At 41.6% G+C, this 21,000-nt stretch overlaps 1 protein-coding gene across 2 annotated transcripts in view; it reads left to right on the top strand.

The window, feature by feature from the left end:
* CD2AP (CD2 associated protein) overlaps positions 1-21,000 on the top strand; it is an 84,667-nt gene that overhangs the window by 23,856 nt on the left and 39,811 nt on the right. For both annotated transcript variants that reach the window (XM_054179917.1, XM_054179916.1), the window contains 2 exons: positions 13,346-13,499; positions 18,242-18,342. In XM_054179917.1, coding sequence (XP_054035892.1) covers positions 13,433-13,499; positions 18,242-18,342 — 168 coding nt within the window. In that variant the 5' untranslated portion in view covers positions 13,346-13,432. The remainder of the gene's footprint in view (positions 1-13,345; positions 13,500-18,241; positions 18,343-21,000) is intronic.

The raw sequence follows: 21,000 nt of genomic DNA, 5'->3' as shown, positions 1-21,000 counted from the left end.
CTTCACTTGGGAGAGAGAATCTGGCTGGCCTTGGCTAAGTCTAACCCACTGCTTTTCTCTCTGCTCCCTTTTCACTTGGGACAGAAGGGGGGTGGGGGGCAGTGGAACAGATTTTTGTGTTGCTTACTAATTGTAAGTATCTGCATAATACTGTAAATACTGCATATTTTGTACATACTCATTGCATTCCACTGTAGAATGTAGTTTTTGCTTGTAAATACAACTTCATTTGCTTCTAACTGAGTTGATCTGGCAAAGTTAATGCTGGGGGGGAAGCTTCAGCACACCACACCTATATATGTCATAGCTGGTATAAAGCTGAGGGACCATGAGGGTCAAATTCTTAATGGTTTATGCTTTTTTTTTTTTTAATTTTTGTTTTCCTGCTGTGGCTGGTGTCTGAGGAGGACTCTGTTCATTCTGCTTTTGTTCTTGATCAATGAGTTTCTGAATCTAGCTCCTGAATATGATGCCTGTCTGCTTCCGAGTCCAGTCTGGGTTTCCTGCCCTAGCATCAGTGAATATGGTGACTAATTGCCACCAGGGGGCTTGGGTTTGGTAGTGGTTTTGTATATATTTGTATCTATTTCATTTTACTGTTATAATTTTTGTTGGTTTAGCTTTCAAGTTCACAAGTCTCTTTCCCTTAGTTCCTTTCTTGTACCTTGGGGAAGGGAAAGGGGCTGGTAGAGAATGTCTGTTACTTGTTTGGTGACCAACTGAGCCCTTGACACCCAGGTTTGAACTGCATCATCACTGATCATCACAAATCAGATCAGCCTCCTAATACAAAGGATTTACTGACATTTTACACCACTCCTCATACTTTGACTTTTGCATGCTTTGACAAATGCATCTTTTCTGTTTGAGGTATGACCAAGTGCTATCAACTTCATTTGGAGTTGTTGAAGTCATGCAGGAAATAATGTTTTGATTATGTCTTCCTTTTTTCCCTCGAGCTTTCTAAATACTGCAAAATAGTTTTACATAGTGGTAGTTGGCTTTTATTCATGTGGGTCTTTGCTTCAGAAATGCAGCTGATCTTGTGTTTTCAAATGGGCATAATTTGCTGTACAGACAAGTAGGTGAGCTGAGCTCTGTGCTACTGAAATGCTCACGTAAAGTGGAATATACAGAAGCTTCCTGTGGATGCTTATGTGATGCTGATATTTGATTCCTTATATCTGCTGACAAGTTTTTGGTTTGGATTGTTTGGCTTCTACCCAAGCATTTTCCCCATTGACAGTGAGATCCTGAAGAAGGATTGGGTCTTGGTGGTGCCAGCTTCTTGGTGCCAGCTGGGATCTTGGCATTCTGTGGGCTCTTCACTTGATGAATTAACCAGCAGTTTGAGACTGACTGTCCCAAAAGGTGCAGTTCTCAGTGCTGAGTTTCAGTCTCCAGTGCTGAGGTAGTGTAAAAGTTGGGAAGGAAGTCAGGGGGTGGGATGTCCAAAGGAGTCCTGAAAACAGAGCTCAGGGGTGGTGGAACATCTTGAGGTGAACATCTTGTATAGTTGAAAACAACTAGGTTAGAAAAACACAACAACAACATGTGCAAGCAATTACACTGCCCACTTGTGAAACTCGTTTCCTTGAATTCACTTTTCAGTGCTAGGCCTTTTAAAAGATATTCTGCCTGTATTGCAGGGTTGAATTTTGGTGTGCATGAACATCCAATCCTACTGACAAAACCTGATTTGAAAGTCCTGTTCAAACTGTGTATGCATATCCTTTTAATGGAGTAGAAATATTTGAATTGGAGTTCTTGTTCCTGACATTGTTATGGCCATTTTTCTTCCTCTTCCTGCATGGGCATTTTAAAATAAACAAGTTCATAAATTCCTGCAGGGAGTTAGTAGTGGAAGCCTAGCAAACTTTCATTGTTTTCTTTGAGAGTGGCTTTTCCTCTCTAAAATACATTGCAGTGCAAAAGGTGTGTGCAGACATTCATCTCCAGCGTGGGTTAGAGCAGTGCAGTAATGCTGTTAGATAGAATATGTGAGGGGATTTTATAAGATATGTGGAAGACTTCATGGTTTTGAGTTTTGCTGTGGTGTGGGGAGTTTTGTTTTGTTTTGTTGTGGTGGGCTTGTTTTTCTTTTTAAATTTTGTTTGTTTTTTCCCTGGGTGTTTATTTTGGTGGTTTGTTGGTTTTGTTTGAGCAGCTCTGTTCACTTTCTCACAAACACTGTGTTGATAAGCTGGAAGTGATGATTCGGTGTTCACCCTTCTGCTCACTTCTGAAGGTTTTGTCTGTGCATAGCTAAGAAGGTTTTTGATAAATTAGGTTCCTTGTTTTATATTGTTTATTGCTATCTTTTATAACTTGCCATATTCAGAGTAATAGGGGATGATGATTCAACCACCTCCCTGGGGGAGCCTGTTCCAGTATTTGATAGTCCTTCCAGTGAAGGAGTCACTTCTAACATCCAACCTAAATCTTCCCTGGTGGAACTTGAAGCCATTTCCCCTTGCCCTATCACTTGTTATTGGGGAGGAGATCAACCCCCACCTGGCTCCAACCTCCTTTCAGGTAGCTGCAGAGAGCAGAGAGCAGGAAGGTCTCCCCAAAGCATCCTTTTCTCCAGATGAAACAACTCTGGTTCCCCAGCTGCTCTTTACAAGAGCTGTTCTCCAGACCCTTCACCAGCTTTGTTGCCTTCTCTGGATCTGCTCCAGCACCCCAATGTCTGTCTTATAGTGGAGGCCCCAAAACTGAATATACCAGTACTACAGGTGTGATCTCACTGATGCTGACTACAGGGGAACAGTCACTTCCCTGTCACACTGTTCCTTGTGCAGGCCAGGATGCTGTTGACCTTCCTGGCCACCTGAGCACACTGCTGGCATGTGTTCAGCCAGCTGTCGATCAAGTTGAATGAGGGAGGAGCAGTGGATAAATTAATTAGTAGCTTTCATTGGTTAAGGTAGAAAAAAATGTCAGTAGGCTTGAGGGCCATGCTGGTGAACAAGCTGGACGTTTCTGCAAGCATTTGTAGGATATGCAGCGCTTCAGCCACCCGGTCAGCGGAGGACACATCCACGATCATGCTGGCTCAGGGAAAAGTTTTAGCCTGTGCAGGTGTGTGCAGCTGCTCCTGCTTAGCTTAACGCCCAGCCTGACTCCTTCTCAGGTTAACAAGTGAACTTTGCTCACTGTGACATTTTTCTTCCTCCCCCTAAATGAAAAAGCCCAGCAGCGCTGGGTGTGTTTGAGCAGATATGTCCTTGGAAGGGGTAAGTTTGCTTTGTTTTCCATATGTTCTTAACATCAAGTGCTGTGTAAGGGCTTTGTGATCCAGGGTAATAAATGCAAATGGCAGCAGTTGTGATTGCAATATAATTTCAAAGATTTTGTGTAACATAGGATGTAAAATCTTGGCCTTGTCTGTGTAATAAAATCGCTTGGGTTTAGTTTAGCTTGTCTACCATTATGTAGTGTATAGAGGCTCTTAGGAACTGCAGACAGGCATGGTGCTTGCCTGAGAAACTTCTGAAAAAGGATAATTTGTTTTCAGAGGTTATCTTCATGTTCAGCTTCCTGGTCTGTGTATTTTTCTGTGTAAACAAAACTCAAGCTCCTTTCCTTCCTGTAAAAGCTCCCCCTCCCCCAACCAAAACTCTAGAGTATTAGCACTTCTGACCTGCCCCGTAAAAGCTGTTTCTGCTGCCTCCTTGCCGTATTCTTGGTGGTGGGATGCTGTTAAGCACCAAGAGTGCTGTCAACGAGTGAGAGAAGTTTTGGCTGAAAACTCTTTCAAGTGAAGGTCTTCCGTAATTCCTTTTCAAAAACAGAAAATTGACCTCGCCCAGAACTTTAAAACAGGAATCATGAAGTCAGGAGGGATTATGGGCAAGGCACTGTCACACTCTTCTAGGTCATCCTTAATTCTAACCTTGGCACGATTAGATAGTGTAGTAGCATTAATTTAAAACATAACCGAGGTTTTAAACAATGTATATAGGGTAAGCCATATGCATCTAGCTTGAAGTAATTGGGGTGCCTTTTTAGAATGGAATAAAACATTTATCTAGTTACAGATTCTTTTTCTCTGTTAGGTGTTCTGTCCAAATTATTTCCATCTAAGTAACGCTTGGAGAAAATGAGATAGGGTTAATAAATTACGGCACATCAGGCAAATGATATTTCACTTTACACAGCTTTCTCTCTTGCTTTTTTGTTGTTGTGAGGAAACTGTCATTGCAGTGGGTTGTGTGGGTTGTAGAGGTTTCTTTAACTTTCCAGGGAGAGGCAGACATTAAGAAAGAAATGCTTGCTCCAAAGCTGGCAATTGCCACATAAACATAAGGAAAATTTTTTTCACTGTGAGGGTGACAGAGCCCTGGAGCAGGCTGTCCAGAGAGGTTGTAGAGTCTCCTTCACTGGAGACATTCAAAATCCACCTGGATGTGTTCCTGTGTGACCTGTTTTAGGTGGTCCTGCTCTGGCAGGGGCATTGGACTAGATGATCTTTCAAGATCCCTTCCAACCCCTACTGTGAGTTTTTGTTTTTCAGAAACGAAGATAAAATGCAAGATTGAAAGCCATATTGAGGCACTTTAGTTTCAGTGATGAGATTTGAGAATTTGGATGTAAGGTGGCTCTTGTCTCCGGCAAGTAGTGAAGCTGAGCATTCAGGAGGGTGCTTTAAGACCTATTGCCAATGTGATGGTGCCATCCATTGTTCCTGCTGATCTTTATTCTTACTTTGGGAGAAAATAGTGCCATTGGAGAGTGTTTGCCTAAAGGGATCCTGCTAATCCCCTCCTATGTGTCTGGGATTTGAGAGAATAGTGACAGTGATTCCTGTGCTTTTTAGGTGAGCTATTTTGGCCTGAATAAACAAGGAAATGGGTGTCTTTCAACTGAAATGTTAAGATAAATGGCTTGGGTGAACCTTACTTATGATGGGGAAGCCACTGTTTCTAAAATAATACTAAATAAAATGAACCATCTGAAAACACTGGTGGCAGATAGAGCCAAGGGCACATAGGCATAGTGTCAAGTAAGTTTTCACTGGGATTTGAAGTTCGTCATGAAGTATTCTTTTTCCTGTGACTCATGCAGTCAAGATACTGGATTGACTGCTTGGATTTATACCTATCAGGTCCCAGTTCTAGGTTCCCTCTATAAACTGACTGTTAGTGGAATGAAGAGGAGAGAAGAAAGGTCCTGAGACTGGTTTCCATTTACAGATGGTCTGAGAGTTTACACCATAATGCTGCTGCTACTTACTCAGCAATACCAGCACAGTCCCTGGTGGGCACCTGCATGCCAGCTTGTCTTTTGTTATTGCCACTAAGTCCATACTAGCATTTTATTGCCTTACCTGTTGGTTTGGGATCTGGGAATTGTTTCATGTTCCCTGGCAGCATAAGTATGTTGATTAGAAAGACCTGGCTTTACTCATGGATTAACTCATTTGTTGCCTTGCCCAAGTGACGGGTGCTGCACTTCAGTCACAACAGCCCCATGCAGTGCTACAGGCTGGGGTCAGAGTGGCTGGAGAGCAGCCAGGCAGAAAGGGACCTGGGGGTACTGGTTGACAACTGGATGAACATGAGCCAGCAGTGTGCCCAGGTGGCCAAGAAGGCAAATGGCATCCTGGCCTGTATCAGAATAGTGTGGCCAGCAGGAGCAGGGAAGTCATTGTGCCCCTGTACTCAGCCCTGGTTAGGCCACACCTTGAGTACTGTGTCCAGTTCTGGGCCCCTCAATTTAGGAAGGATACTGAGTTGCTGGAATGTGTCCAGAGAAGGGCAACAAAGCTGGTGAGAGGTCTTGAGCACAAGCCCTGTGAGGAGAGAGGCTGAGGGAGCTGGGGTTGTTTAGCCTGGAGAAGAGGAGGCTCAGAGGAGACCTTATTGCTTTCTACAACTACCTGAAAGGAGATTGTAGCTAGGTGGGGGCTGGTCTCTTCTCCCAGGCAACCTGTGACAGAACAAGAGGACACAGTCTCAAGCTGCACCAAGGGAAGTTTAGGCTTGAGGTAAGGAGGAAGTTCTTCACAGAAAGAGTAACTGGCCATTGGAAGGGGTTGCCCAGAGAGTCACCATCCCTGGAGGCGTTCAAAAAAGGATTGGACGTGGCACTTGAAGCTGTGGTTTAGTTAGTCATGAGGTATTGGATGATAGGTTGGACTTGATGATCGCTAAGGTCTTTTCCAATGTTTATGATTCTATACTGTTCTGAAGGACAGAGGGGTAAAAGATGAATGAATTCTTCACCATGAGAGTGGTAAGACTGAAACAGATTTCCCAGAGAAGTTGTGAAGGCTTCAACCCTGGAAGTGTTCAAAGCCAGGCTAGATGGGACTTCGAGCAACCTGTTCTAGTAGGAGGTGTCCCTGCTCATGGCAGGATGTTTGGAACAAGATATTTAAGGTCCCTTCCAGCCCAAATCATTCTATGACTCTGTAATTAATGGCTTCTGTGAATCTTGTCTAATATAGTAATTATTCTCTCTGACTTCAATTATCCAAGTTTCTTGGTTGTACATAGGCCTCTTGGTTTCCTAAATGGTGAATCAGCTTGTAATTGGATACTCTTGGCTACTCATAGCACTGCTCAGGTTGGCTGTAAAGGTTTGCTGCATGAGCTAGTTCTGAAGGGGCAGCAGATATATATGGGTAGTTGCTTCTTTAACCAGATGAAATTATCTTCTCTTTTGCCCTTTCTTCTTTAATTTTCACACTTGATTTGTGCATAATTTCCTAACTTCCTCTTCGAGCAGTGGTGAAAGGTAACCATTATTTGGCTGGATGTTTGCAAACAGGGTGTAGAATTCCAATGGTGTTTGCAACCATCACTAAGTAAACTCCACAAAGCATCACCAGCCAGAATTGACTGAACATGCACCAAAAACTTACTCATAAGTTTAGACTTCTGCTGTATACAGAAATCTAAAATGCAGCCATGAATATGTACTCTGGAGTTAGTATATCTAGTAGTACCAAAAGGGTCAGTTACCCAGGTGCTGCAGTGTGTAATGTTTGTTGTATCCTGGGAGGCTCTGGCATGCATTCCAGTGCTGTGCTTTTAGTACTCTGCCGTGTGTCTAGTACATCAATGTGTGTGTCCACCTAACACAGTTAATATTAAATCCAGTCTTTATTTTTTTCCCCCCTGAGGTTGAATGAAGTAATCTACTTGTGAACTTGAAACTTCACAGCTTGTGTGAGGCTAGTTTTTCTGGCCTGTTGTCTCACAATGTTTCTACCATTTGTGAAGTTGTGGTTTTTCGGAATAGGTCATAGTTTTGGAAGGGAGAAATTTGCTCTCTTACACTGCAATGTTTTCAGTATTAAATTTATTTTTTTTAATGTATATTTTCCTTCTTTACATACTGGGTTCTATCTAATATCATGAGCAATCTCACAGAGTTGGATGTGGTGAATATTTTTCTATGCTTACCAAGATTTTCACTTCCTAAAAATACTATTTGGGTGTTTGTGTGTGAGTTCATTAGCTTTGGGCTTGGTGGAATAAAGCTTCCAAACTGGTAGAAACTGATGATAATGGGCAGTTGCCCTGTTGCCTAGCTGTGCACAAAACAGGAGCACGTTTTCAGTTAGAAATATTAGTTAATGAGCAAATCTTTCATGAATTTTTAATCTTTAAACATCTTTTAATCTCCACTAAGGCTCTAAGGTTTTTGTGTCCTTGGCAAGAGCAGTGATGGGACGGAGATGTGGCAGTGTTCTAACTTGCTTTAAGTTTTGTGCAGAGGTGGTCACAAGTGAAGTGCTGGAGGTTTCACGGGGAATGGAAAGAGATGGGTGTCCTAGGAGAGGGATGTGGATGCAGGGAAGAAGAGTATGACAATGGATGCAAGAAGTAGGAAGCTGGGATGATGTCGAGAAGGAACAAGGACTATGCAGAGTTAAATATTAAAGCAGACCTGTAGTGGTTAATCGATGACACATTTGTCTGGACCAGCAATTGAGGTACTTAACTGGCAGAAAGGAATGTGTCTTCCTGCCTTCCCTTGTAGAGGAAGCTTGGTAAAACACCGTGTGCTGCGGGAATTGTATCTGCATTTTATCCCCTGCCACCTATGAGTCTTGGTTTCTTTGCTCTAAACCACTATTTTGTGGCTGCTGGTTGACAGGACATTAGCTGTTAGTCTATAAAACAAGTACAATAAATTAATCAAATTTTCATATGTATAAGCAAATAGAATGGAGAAGAAATGCAATTAACATTTTAAGATGTGTTCAGACTGTGCTATTCTGCATCTGTGCTTTAATTGTTGAAAGCAGATGGAAAGAGTCAACATCCACATAAGCTTCTTAATGTCTGTTATGACATTACATGTTTTTAGTTCTCTTATATTTTGCAAATACTAACAAGCCCTCAGATGAGAATCTGTTTTGACACTTGCATGGCACAAGCTTTATTGGCATCCAGTTCTCCACAATAAAAATTATTTTTTAACTATATATTTATGATTTTTATCAAAATCTGAAATCCCAAGCCTGCTTCTATGTCTCTAGAGATGAATTTGTCTTATTTAGGAAAGTCCAGTTGTTTGCCTGATCTTCACTTTGAAACATTACATTTATTCAGTGGCTCAAGCTTTGGTCTCTTAAGCTGAAGTGACTCAGTAATTTGTCTGTGCTTCCCAGCAATCTTGCTTATTCCATGAGCCATGTATTGTGAGAAAGAAGAGAAACCTTGGCCAATTGATAATGCCTTTCTTCCTACCAAGGAGACAGTGGTCTCATTTAGCATTAGATTAACAAATTACTTAAATTTTTACATATTTTACAGACTTCATGCTGAATGGTGTGTGTGTGGGGTGTGATTTAATAGACAAAAATGCTGTGTTTCTGTTTCCAAACTGCAGAAGTGTGACCCTGGCTTGAGTTGCTTCTTGTGTAGCTAATTACATTTTATTCTTGGGGGAAAAAGATAGATATTGTGATTTGAACCTATGGCAGGCACAAATATTAGTAATTCAGATTTCCAAAAGTATTTCTCTAACCATTTATGAAACTCTGCTGTGCACGTAGAGTTAACAGATGCCTTCTGGTATTGCTTGATGAAGAAGTTTATCTACTTGATTATCTGTATCCTTGATTTCTGTACTCTCAATATTTAAAGCATGTGAAAACTTTAGATGTAAATGGATAGCTTTGCATGAAACTCTTAGAAAAAGCAGGATTAGCTGGAGAGGAATTACTGTTCTTTACAAAGGCATGTAGTTATAGGACAAAGGGTAATAGCTTCAGACTGGAAGAAGCTAGATTGAGATTAGATTAGATTCTTTCCTACAAGGGTGGCGAGGCACTGGAACAGGTTACCCGGAGAAATTGTGGAGGCTGCAGCCCTGGAAATGTTCAAAGTTAAGTTGGGTGGGGCTCTGAGCAACATGGCCTGGGAGGAAGTGGCAGGGGGATTTGAACTAGAACATCTTTAACTTGCTTTCCAACCCAAACCATTCTGTGGTCTTCAGTTTTAGAGACTGGAGCTGTTAAAGATGCCTTCTGCCAGCTTGTCTGTTACTGTAACCTGAACTATGGGAGGCACTGGGTCCTCTGTGAAGATTTTTGTGTTTTATTGCACTTAAACAGAGTGTGGCTAACAATCTGATCTGTATGCAGCTGTATGGGGTTTTGTATGTATTTATAGAGTCACACACATATTTATGTGTTATTTCTCAGTGATGTGAGGGGAAGAGTTAAACTTGTATAAACAAAACTGTTGACTGTAGGTTTATCACAAGCTTCCCATTCCTCCCTCTCCCCTTAGATACATGACAGGCTCAATTCTTACTTTGTTGTTTTCTGCCTAGTAAATACGAATTATAAACTTGATTTGCCAGTCCATGGGTTCTTTATTGCTGTTCTGATGGGGAAGGAAAGAGACTAGAAAAGGGGAATAAAAGAAATTAGGTAATTGCATGTGCAGGCTCAGACATTTGCGTGTATCCTTCATGTCAGCTTCTTTTTAAAGAGATTGAGATAATTTTCTGCAGCTAGAGATCTTGCTTTAAAATGCACTTGGCCAATAACAGAAATGCACATTGCTTTTGTACAGGCTGATGTTTTGTAATTCACTGTGAAAAGAACATAATCATCTTAAATATGAGTGTTCTTTGTATAATGACATGTAGAAGGAGATGGGCAGCTAAAGACTTAATATTTGTACTTGGAGAGTCTAGTTAAGGATTTAGGTTTGCTGGATAATGAACTTCTAGCTCATAATTCAGGAATGAACTACATATTTATAGCCCTCCATTCCTCATGTCGTTTCAGACGATCTGACCTGCTTTCTCTGTCTCTAGTGCCCCACTAATTTTAGAGCTCATTGCTTCTGGCGAGGGAAGTGGGGAGGGTCCTGCTGTCTCCCTGGTGGAGCAATGCATGGGCAAGCAGCTGATGGTGAGAAGGCTGATTGCTCGCTTGCTTAAAAAGTAGGTCAGGACCACCTGCTTATTTATTTTAATAGGCATCATGAGGCTATAGAAGGATTTAGATGTGCTAGGTTTTTATCTGTATAAAGAAGAATAATTCTTTTTTCGCATGTTGCTGTACCTAAATGACTTATTTTTTTTTTTTAAACTATTGAGTTATATTTGTATGTGTTTTTGTTTATCATACAATGGTCCAGGCCAGAAGGGACCTCCAAAGAACTGTCCCTGCAGTCAGCAGGGACTTCCTCAACTAGACCATGTAAAAGGGTGGGTGGTAACTTCCAAGTTGAGTGTGTTGTCTTCTAAGGGACAGTCTGTATTGACCTTCTGCTGCCAAGTCATAAATGTATAAAAACCTGTGTTGCTAATGGAAACACTGACAAGCCTTACAATCATAGAATTGCTTTGCTTGGGAAATACCTTTAAAGATCATGAAGTCTGACCATTATTTAACTCTACCAAGTCTGGTGCTAAAACATGTCCCTTAGCACCACACCTCTGAGTCTTTTAAAAACAATTTTAAAACTCATGGGGTAGGCATTTAACTACCTCCCTGGGGAGCCCATTCCAGTATTTGATAATCTTTTCAGTGAAGAAGTTTTTTCTGACACTAAACCTCTCCTGGTGCAACTTGAGGCCATTGCCTCTTGTCCTGTCACTTATTACTAGGGAGAAGAGACCAACACCCACATTGTTCCAACCTCCTATCAGGTAGTTGTGGAGTTTGGACTGTTTGACTTCAGGTGCATAGTGTGTTTGAAAGCATCAGTAGATTTCCAGACTAGCTGAGTTTTCCAGCTGCACAGCTACAGGTAGTAACTTGGATTCTAATCTTCCTTAAAGCACCAAGTAGGTCTTGATGAATATATTCCTCATATTTTTGGCTTAGCCTCAATGCATGGGATTGTATTAAAACTCATGTTTGAGTTCACACAACATTATTATGTATATGCATTGCTGTTGTTTCCAAAAACCATTAAATATTCTCTTGCTGCTACAGCCGCATTAACTAGTGAAGTTGCTAAGAGCAGCTATTGATGATGGGTGCAAGAATTGTTCTGAAGTGATCACAAAAAACTGCAAAATACTTATGTGTCTGTTTTCCTCAAAACATAATGCTGCAGTGGTGAGAAAGCTGATGTGCCTTTGAGGGTCTTGCTGGGCACACAGGCACATGAGATTCAACAGATATATCACAGCTGGTTTTCAGAAAGTCTTTGATAAATTTCTCCAAGTTATTGAAGGAATGAAGGTACTGTGAGACTAAAGAAAAGTTCTGTTACAGTGTGGAAGGCATTTAATGAATAAGAAGCAGAGTTCATCACTATAGATTAGGAGAGTTGGTGATGGGATGCCCCAGGAGCTGGTTGTAGAACTGGCTTTGTTCTCCAGTCATCTGGAGAGGGCATTTAATTAACAGCACACTTCCATTTTGTGAGTAGATCAATGCCATACTGATGGCAAGGAGCTGAGCAAGCAAAGAGGGTGGTGGATGAGCTTGGAGGCAGGTAAACACCATGCAATGTGTACAAGAAAAATCCCTGTCATGCCTACATGGAACTGCCAGTTGAGAGTCGAGCATCAGCTTATGAATATCTGGTCTGTTGCTTTCAGTTCTCCAAACTCCTCAGCTCTGAATGCAGTGACAACCCAAAACACTGGAAAGGTGCCAGGTGTCATCAGATCTCTTGAGACCAAGATGGAGACAGGTGTCCAAATAGATGGTTAAAGGGGTGGAGCAGCTCTTTTTTGAGAATAGTGACTGAGACTCTTCAGTTGAGAGGATAAAATCAAGAGGTGATATAATCAAGTGTTACATAGCTGTGGAGATAGTGGTAAACTAAATGCAATGATGGGGAGTGCACACTGGTACTAGTAACGAGCTTCTTCACCTAGCAGAAAGCAAGTATCTGTTATCTGTCCCTAAGGAAGCAGTGGAGAAAGACAGGATCATGGGTGCAGAAAAGGATTAGACAACTTAATCTGCACACATGAGAGGGAGCGGGGAGGGGATCTGTCCCCCTAATGAAACCCTGATGGATGCTCAGGGAATCAGAGAAGATCTGGATTGCAAGCATCTGGGATCGTGGCTGCTGGGAGCTGTGTCTTGCACTTGATGGGCCATTGATCTGACTTAATGGATTTCTTCATGTGCAAAATGATGATTTCCTTCTTTCAGAGTATCTGTTCTCTCATCGAGTCTCATTTAATGAGTTGATGCAGTAGAGTAATTGCTTCATAGATGGCCTTTTCTGTCAAGAACAATACTTTCTTGTTTATGGGCTTCTTAGTCTTGATTGGCACATTCAATTCCAATGCTAACAGCTTCATTTAAAAAAAGATAGAAAGGTGGGAGACAATTATAAAAAAAATAATTCTCTGTTACTTTCTTCCTACACCTTTCCTCTCACTTCCTCCCACTGCTTCTTGTATCTCACTTTTTTTCACTTGTCTTTCAACAGTATGATTGCATCATGTCTCTTATTAACCTTTGAGCTTTCTGAGGCAGACATGATCATATAATAGAGTTTTATATATGAAAATGTGTTTAGTGCTGAAGTAACATTTCTGTTTTAAAGACTGCTTTCAGATATGAGCTGTTTTAGGAGTTGTAATATGGGACTTATGTGATCAGAGCTCTTTCTCTCAGGGTTGGAGTAGGTGGCTAAAATACTGCTCTATTTTGAAATTTTCTAAGCACATGATCTTACCTGTTTGCTAGCATGACTATATGGAAGGATCAAGTTTATGAATACCTTTAGTATGTTTAGTTGCAGGATGCCGTGATTTTTGAGTATAATACATCATTACACACCTAAATGGTAAGTACCTGAAGTCTGTTTGTCTATGGAGTGCCTGTCTGAAAATGCTGCCCTCCTGGGTAATTGAAACAACCTTTCAGTCTCAAAAAATTCTCTTGTTTCAGGAAGTTAAGAAGGATGTAGAGCCCAAGGATGATGCTGTACCGGTCAGAAGGGAGAAATCTGGCAATGTAGCCAGTCTTGTGCAACGTATGAGCAGCTATGGGCTTCCAGCAGGAGGATTTCAACCTCATCCCCCGTCCAAAAACTTCAAGAAGAGTATGTAGTCTTTCCAAGTCCTTCAGTTGTGTAAGATACTGACATGTGATTTTCTAATAAACATTGTATTATTTAATGTCAGATTTAATTTTAATGTTGTCTGGAAAACTAGAGATGTGGAAGCAAAGGCTTTGGTTCAAAGCCAGATTCTGTTCCTGAAGTGTGGGCAGAAAGCTTATATGTAATTCTTGACAGTGGTAATAGGGATGAATGTTCCTGGGAACAGGATTTGGACCTGTCCCAGATTCTAGAGGGTTGCTCAGTAACTTCATAGAATCATTTTGGTTGGAAAAGACCTTCAAGAGTCCAACCATTATTTGACTCTACCAAGTCTGATACTAAGCCATGTCCCTTGGCACCACATCTCTGTGTCTCTTAAAATTCTTCCAGGGATGGTGAATCAACCACCTCCCTGGGCAGCCTGTTCCAGTGTTTGATAACACTTTCAGTCAAGAGGTTTCTTCAAACATCCAACTGAAAACAGCCTCCCTTGGTGCAACCTGAGGCCATTTTCTTTTGTCCTCTCACTTGTTACTAGGGAGAAGAGACCAATTCTTCCCTCCCTCCAGCCTCCTTTTAGACAGTTGTAGAGAGCAAGAAGGTCTCCCTTCAGTCTCCTTTTCTCCACACTAAACAACCCCAGTTCCCTCAGCTGATCCTCAGACCTGTTCTCCAGAGCCTTCACCAGCTTTTTCACCCTTCTCTGGACCTGCTCCAGCACCTCAATGTGTTTCTTATAAAACTGAAGACAGTACTCCAGGTGTGGCCTCACCAGTGCAGAGTCGCAGTCACTTCCCTGGTCCTGCTGGTCATGCAATTCCTGATACAGGCCAGGATGCTGTTGACCACCTTGGCCACCTAGGCACACTGCTGGCTCTTATTCAGTTGGTTGTTGATCAGCACCCCCAGGTCTTTGTCTGCTAGTCAGTTTTCCAGCCACTCTTCCCCAAGCCTGCAGTGTTCCCTGGGGTGGTTGTGACCCTAGCACAGGACCTGGCGCTTGGCCTTGTTGAGTATCATACAGATGGCCTTAGCTCATTGATCCAGCCTGTTCAGGTCCTTCTGCAGAGTCTTCCTACCCTCAAGCATATTAACCCTCCCTCCCAGCATAGTGTTATCTGCAAGCTTATTGAGGGTGCATGTGAGGGCTTGTGTGACCTCTGATTGTATTAATAAGTGCTTGAATTGGAAAGGCAGGCTTGTTCATGATAATCAGAAATCTTCCTGCGATCATTTCTTTTAACATAAGTTTTACTACAAACTCAGGGCTTTATGACAAGTAGTTCAGGTTCCTCTTGTTCAGTAGATATTTTGCTTGTGTAAAATAAGAACAAGTTGGTGATACCAAAGTAGTGGTCTTCCCCTGATTGCAACTGCCACCCCTATGATGATCAGGAGTGCAAACTTGGTGCCTTTGTGTCTGTGGTTTCTCTGTTTTAATGACAGTATTTAAATCAAAGTAGCTGAAATCTAGAGCAGAAAGCATAGTGTTCCCTGCATCCAGAAAATAGACTTGCAATTTCTGTTTGGACTCTTCAGTCCTTACATGAGACTAAAGTACACTGACTTCCTCTCTCTTAAGGGCTTGCAGGCATTTACAGTTTAAGCTTGCTTTTTTGGTAAAAGAAAGAATTTATAACTTACTGTTTCTGGCATGTTTATGCTTTGAGTTTCTTCCCATAAAAGGAGAAGAGCCAGTAGTTGTCTTCTAAAACACCAAAATGGGACCACCAGATCTACAAATTTGTTGAGATCTCAGAGATGACTAAGGTGATTATCTTCAAAAATACTTTCTGGTGAATCTAATCTATATGTGTATATTAGCAACACCACATACATGCCTGCTAGATGTTTTCAGTAGCAGGCTTTTGAAAACCTAGCCTGAGAAAAGAATGTTTGTCCTAAATTAGTGCAACCAGGCTTGGGAAGAGCATCAGCATGATCCTTATGAGTCCTTCCAACTCAAGATATTTTAGGATTCTTTGACTCTGTGAAGACCATCTGATACCAGTGCAAGTGTCAGCTACTCATTCTGGTTTCCCTACTTCTGGAACAATACCATATTCAGCATGTCTCATCCTCCTACCGGTGACTGTGTGGCCATGGCCAGAGTAGTAGGTACAGACTGGTTTCAAACTCTACAGTGCTCTGGCTAGTCTTAGCATCCTAGAAGAAAATGGTGTTCAAGCACCTTACTTTAAGCACACAATTGTTTAACTGTCACAGGGATAATCGCTGTGCTTCCCTTTTACTTCTTCGGTCTTTCCTGGAAGACTGTTCAAACGGCTCCTGCAGAGCCTGTTTGCCTTGTGCCTGTGCAATCGCTTACTCCCTTCAAAAGCTTTTCACTGCTTAGTTATCTTTCCATTTCTGTTTCCCGATCTGGTAAAATGAGGTTTACAATGTTAAAAGCCTCTTTAAATAGCAAGTTTTCAGTGTGTGATGGCTTAGGTTCCCTCTGCCTGGGAAGTCTCTTCTGTTCTCATGTGCAGCTCTTGCTGAATTAGTGTATTTTATACCATGTGGGCAGTACACTGCAGACAGTTGATGGCTGCCTTTTATTCAGATAAGGGAAAATACAGGTGTGCTAAGTTACGGCAACAAAGGGCTGCATTGGTTTACCCTGTACAAACAAAACCTGCAGCCAGACAGGTTGTTTTGGAAATGAGCAGTATTGCCCAGGGGCTGCCAGCCCAGCAGTCCTGTGGCACCACATAAAGCTGGAGCTTTTCTTCTGAGCAGATTGTTTAGCTTCCTAGGTTAAATCTAGGGGACTTTCAAAACTGGAAGGCAGCCTTCCTAAACTCCTTGAAAACAGACCTCAGGTGAGAAAGAGTCCTGGGTGTGGAGTTTCCCTGTTGTCCTCCCCATGTAGATAGAATTACAATATGAAAGAAATGCTGAGATAAATTTAGACCAAATGACCATGACTTTTTAATTTGCCTTTTTTTTTTTTTTTGGTATCAGTTAATCTTGCACAAAGGAGGAGCCCTGAAAGCGCTGCAGGAGGTAGTAAAGGCCAGTGAACCGTTTATTGCAATTACTGTTAACAATCCCTCTTGGCTGATGTAGGAGTTTCAGTGGAGTTAGAAGCAGGGTGTATTATGTGGGCAATTACATGTTATTAGAAAGAGCCCATAGAGAGCTTCATACTTTTGGTTTATTTGTTTCCTGCCTCTTTTAAGCTCTCTAGAGCACTGACCATATACCAGCATGTTCAAAATTCTTGATTTGGTGAGCCCTCTCTCAGAAGTTTTAGATGTTGAATGTTACTCAGGTGCCTGGCACATTTTCTGCTGAGGACTCTGGGATTGGCAGTCTTCTGAATGTCTGACTTTGGACTTTCAATGCTGCTGCAACAATACAAGGATCAATCTTGGACCTGTATTTTGAAATGTTTTCACCCAGCTAGTCTTAATTGCTGAAGCTTGAGTGTTGCAGGAGTGCAAGAGAAAGTGTGGAAATTACACACCTCCTCCAAGCTTTAGCACTTTGAGCTTTCCATTTATATTTTCACTTAAAATGTGGCAGATTGTTTTGGGGGAGGATAGGCAGCGTGTGTGTCATAGCACAGGGTGACAATTACTTTCAAAAGCATGCTGGTTGCTCTGTTGTGGAAAAGGTCTGAAAGCACGGCTGCTTGTTTGAAAGAGAAATGCCCAAACTCTGTGTTCAACAGCGGCCTCACTCCAGGATATGTGCTGCATAATTGGGCAATTGTAGGTTCGCGCTGCTCTGGCTGGAGAGGCTGCTGACAGCCACTTCAATGCTCTCCCCTTGCAGGGTGTAATTTTGTCTTTTTAATGCCTGCAAAGCTCTTATGATACATGGCAAACGTCTTAAGACTGCACTTTATTTTAATTTTGCCTTTGTCAAACACTGCTAGTTGAAGTGTTGGTTGAATTTCTTCACTCCATACTGACACTGAGAAAAAAGGAATTTTTTTTTTTTTTGCCTTCACAGATAAAAATTACTGTGGATTTTGAAAGAAGACCTGGGCAAAATTAGCATTACCTCAGACCAGTAGTTATCAAGGTCTTTATTAGAGGGCAAAAAGGCCGTTGGCACTTCAGTGTTTTGCAGAGCAAAATATGTCACAAAATCATAGAATGTTTTAGGTTGGAAGTAACCTCTAAAGGTCATCTAATCCAACCCCACCACAGTGAGCAGGGACACCATTTCCTAGGTCAGGTTGCTCAGAGCCCTGTCCAGCCTGACCTGGAAAGTTTTATTCTGGGGTGAGGCATCTACTATCTGTCTGGGCAGCCTCTGACAGTGTTTGACCACCATTTTGGTAAAAATATTCTTCCTCCTAATCTCCGTCTTTCAAATTTGCTTGAAGACTGGAGGCTCAAACTTGCATGTTTTCTTCTAAGCAGGTGCTAACTCTGCAGCTGGCAGCAATTGTCATTTATTCAGACTTGGGGCAGGAAATAGCTTGAAAAATCATTGTAGTGGGGTATACCTGACTTGCTTGTGTCAACATGCTTTTGATAGCATGTTGGTAATTGGCAGTGTAGTGTTTATTTGTAATCAACAGTCTGTGAAGCTCAGTAGTTTTCAAGCTCCATCTAAGATAAGGCTCACTACTAGAGTGACACAAGGGAAACAGAAAACTAGCAGCGCAAGCTATGTAGCTTTTTGGGAAGGTTTGTTGGTCTTCTGGTCAGATTTCATCTTCAGAAGCTGAGTGTAGGAAAAACCAGTTTTCTTTCTTAGTTTTGCCATTTCCCTTGACTCAGGGTCCAAGAAGCGGCAGTGCAAAGTGCTCTTTGAATATGTCCCACAGAACGAGGATGAGCTGGAACTCAAACTGGGGGATGTGATCGACATCAATGAAGAGGTAAGCTGTTTTGCAGAGCTGATTGTCTCTTTATGTGGCCAAAAGTAAAATTGTTCTTTTGATTATTCCAAGTATAACGATGTTGTAAAAATAGTATAGGAATTAGTGTTCTTAAAGCTGAAGCTGTGCTCCTGGATTTACTCATTGTAGCTCAAAACCACCAGGTGCTGGTGGCTTTGAATCATAGACTCATTTAATTGGAAGAGACCTTTAAGACCATTCAGTTCAACCATTATCTAACGGACCTGGTGCTAAATCATATTCCTCAGCACAGAGGGATAATAACTTCCCTAGTCCTGCTTGTCACACTATTCCTGATACAGACTAGGATGCTGGTGACCTTTTTGGCCACTTGGGCACAATGCTGGCTTACATTCAGATATTTCAGATAGGAAATACTATCCATTGGATGTGCAGTATGGTAATTTGCACTTGGCTTTATTGAACTTCAGAAGGTTGGCATTGGACTGGTTTTCAAGCTCATCAACGTCCCTCTGCATGGATTAATTTCCCTTCAAATTCTAGCACTTATCTGTGAATCATTCAGTGTTTAGTCCTTGAAATTATTATCATGAATTGAGTAGTTCTAATGTGCACTGCTGGTTGTGAAATCAAAGGTAGAGGCATACAGGTTCAGAAATTAAATGGCTAATACTGAAGACAGCCAGGCTAAAACAATCAGGAGAAGCTTTTAGGGAAGAAACTCCTTGTGGTATGTGCTGGCTGAATCTTCAGGGGTTTTTGTTTACATGACTTGTGAGGTTTGCATGCAAAATAGAGTCACAAAGTCCACATCATAACTGTCTCATTAATGTAAATTTTTGTTTCTCTTTTATATCTTCCCCACTCCTTCTGTCAGATGCAGCACTAAACAGCAGATCAATTTTTGGAGTTTTATATTTATAGTATTTGCATGCTGTTTTTCAAGCATGATTGAAATTCATAGGACTCTGTTATTAGAGTTTTCATTTTTAAAACTCAGATTGGCAGCACTACTTGTTTTGGGCTTCCCCCCCGCCCCGTCCCACTCCCCCTGCCTTTGTTGAGAAACCTGAGTTTTAATCATCTTATAGAAATAAGCTGATGGAATTGACACTCAAAGACAGCCCTGATGTGAGTGCCAGAGCTATATCTCCCCCTTACGGAAATTGTGCCACGTGGTAAGGTTTTGAAATGGAAGAGAAGAGTTGTGAAATAGCCATCTGTGGTGCTCATGCCCAGAAATGCACAGATGCTCTCCACCAAATCATGCAGAATGTATTAAACCTATTTTTAAATACTGATAAAAAAGATCTGTTTGCTTGTGTATATTCAATTTTTTTAAAGACAGCAGGATGAGGAAGCTGAAGCAAGTACCCTCTCTTTTGCCTTATTCCTGAACTGTGAACTGGTATTACTTTGCCTTGCAAGTGTGCAAAGTGCTTTGCTGACTTTATTTCTTGGCAGAAGATTAGATGCTCAAGCAGCCTCCTGTATCATAAACACTAAAAGTCCCTTTCTCATGGCTCTTGGGTGTAGTATGGGTGGATCAAGGCATTTGAATTTCAGTTTCCGTTAATGCATTATGTGAAGTGCAAAGCTCCAAAGCCTGGTCAGCATTTGTCAGTAATCTGCTCTTAAAATACATTTTGGAGGACCAGACTGAATTTAAACCATCCACAGCAAAGCTCTATTTGAGCACCAAGATGTCTTTAAAAAGAACAATGCTCTTTTCATTGCCTGTCTGTCTCTCTAACTGCCAGGTTTTGCATGCTGCTTGCCTGGAGGTAGGCTGGCGTTTAAAAACTGCGCTGTGTTCAGCGGCGTGACCTACAAAACAAAGCTAAAAAAAGATAATATAAACAACTGCTGTTTTTTCTCTGTTGCCCCTTTTTTTTTTCTCCCCCCCCCCCTTATTTAGAAATAAATGTTCAGCCCCAAAACAGAGCAACTGAAATGAGATTTTTGTCAATGTGATCTTATTTATAGTTTCAAATAGTGTTCATTAGGCAAATACGTTTGAATTATTTAATTCATTTTGAACAGTCTTCATAAATTTGAACAGCATGGTTTCTACTCTGTCTTCTGGTGCTGTTTTACATTGTTGCTTATGCATGCTCAGCTTCGTACTGTGGAATATTCCTGGAAATTCCATGAAATTTTGGAGTACTGCGGTATAAAGGGCACATGAGGAATCCAAGCACATAACTGAGCATGAAGGTTATTTTTGTTCCCTAATCCCTGAACAGGTTTATTTCCAGAGTTGTCTTGGGAATAGCAAAGCCAACAAGGTTTGGTCCATCTCTAGGACCGCTGTGTGCCACCACAAAATCTGTGTACTATCTTTGTTGGCTGGCCACTTCTGATGGGATAGCATCTGTACCTTCTGACACATCTAGAACTGGGTGTGTGTCAGTTCATCCAGTGGCCTCCTACTGTAAGGAGTGGACAACTTAGTTTTCTGTCACTCTATGATGTCTTTAAGGACTTTTCCTCTGCCCTACCCTACATTATCTGTAGAAATCGTAGTTTTGAAACTCGTGTCTTCTGGTGGAAATTGAAGCTGCTCAATGGATATGAGACCAGGGGGAATAGAATGATGGAATCCCAGAATGTTTTATGGTGGAAGGTATCTTTAAAGTTCATCTAGTCCAACTCCCCTGCAGAGTGCATAAATTC

The sequence above is a fragment of the Dryobates pubescens genome, chromosome 3, assembly GCF_014839835.1.
Source record: "Dryobates pubescens isolate bDryPub1 chromosome 3, bDryPub1.pri, whole genome shotgun sequence".
Classification (NCBI taxonomy): Eukaryota; Metazoa; Chordata; class Aves; order Piciformes; family Picidae; genus Dryobates; species Dryobates pubescens.
Note: the sequence above shows the minus strand (reverse complement) of the source record. Positions and strands in the feature narration are given on the sequence as shown.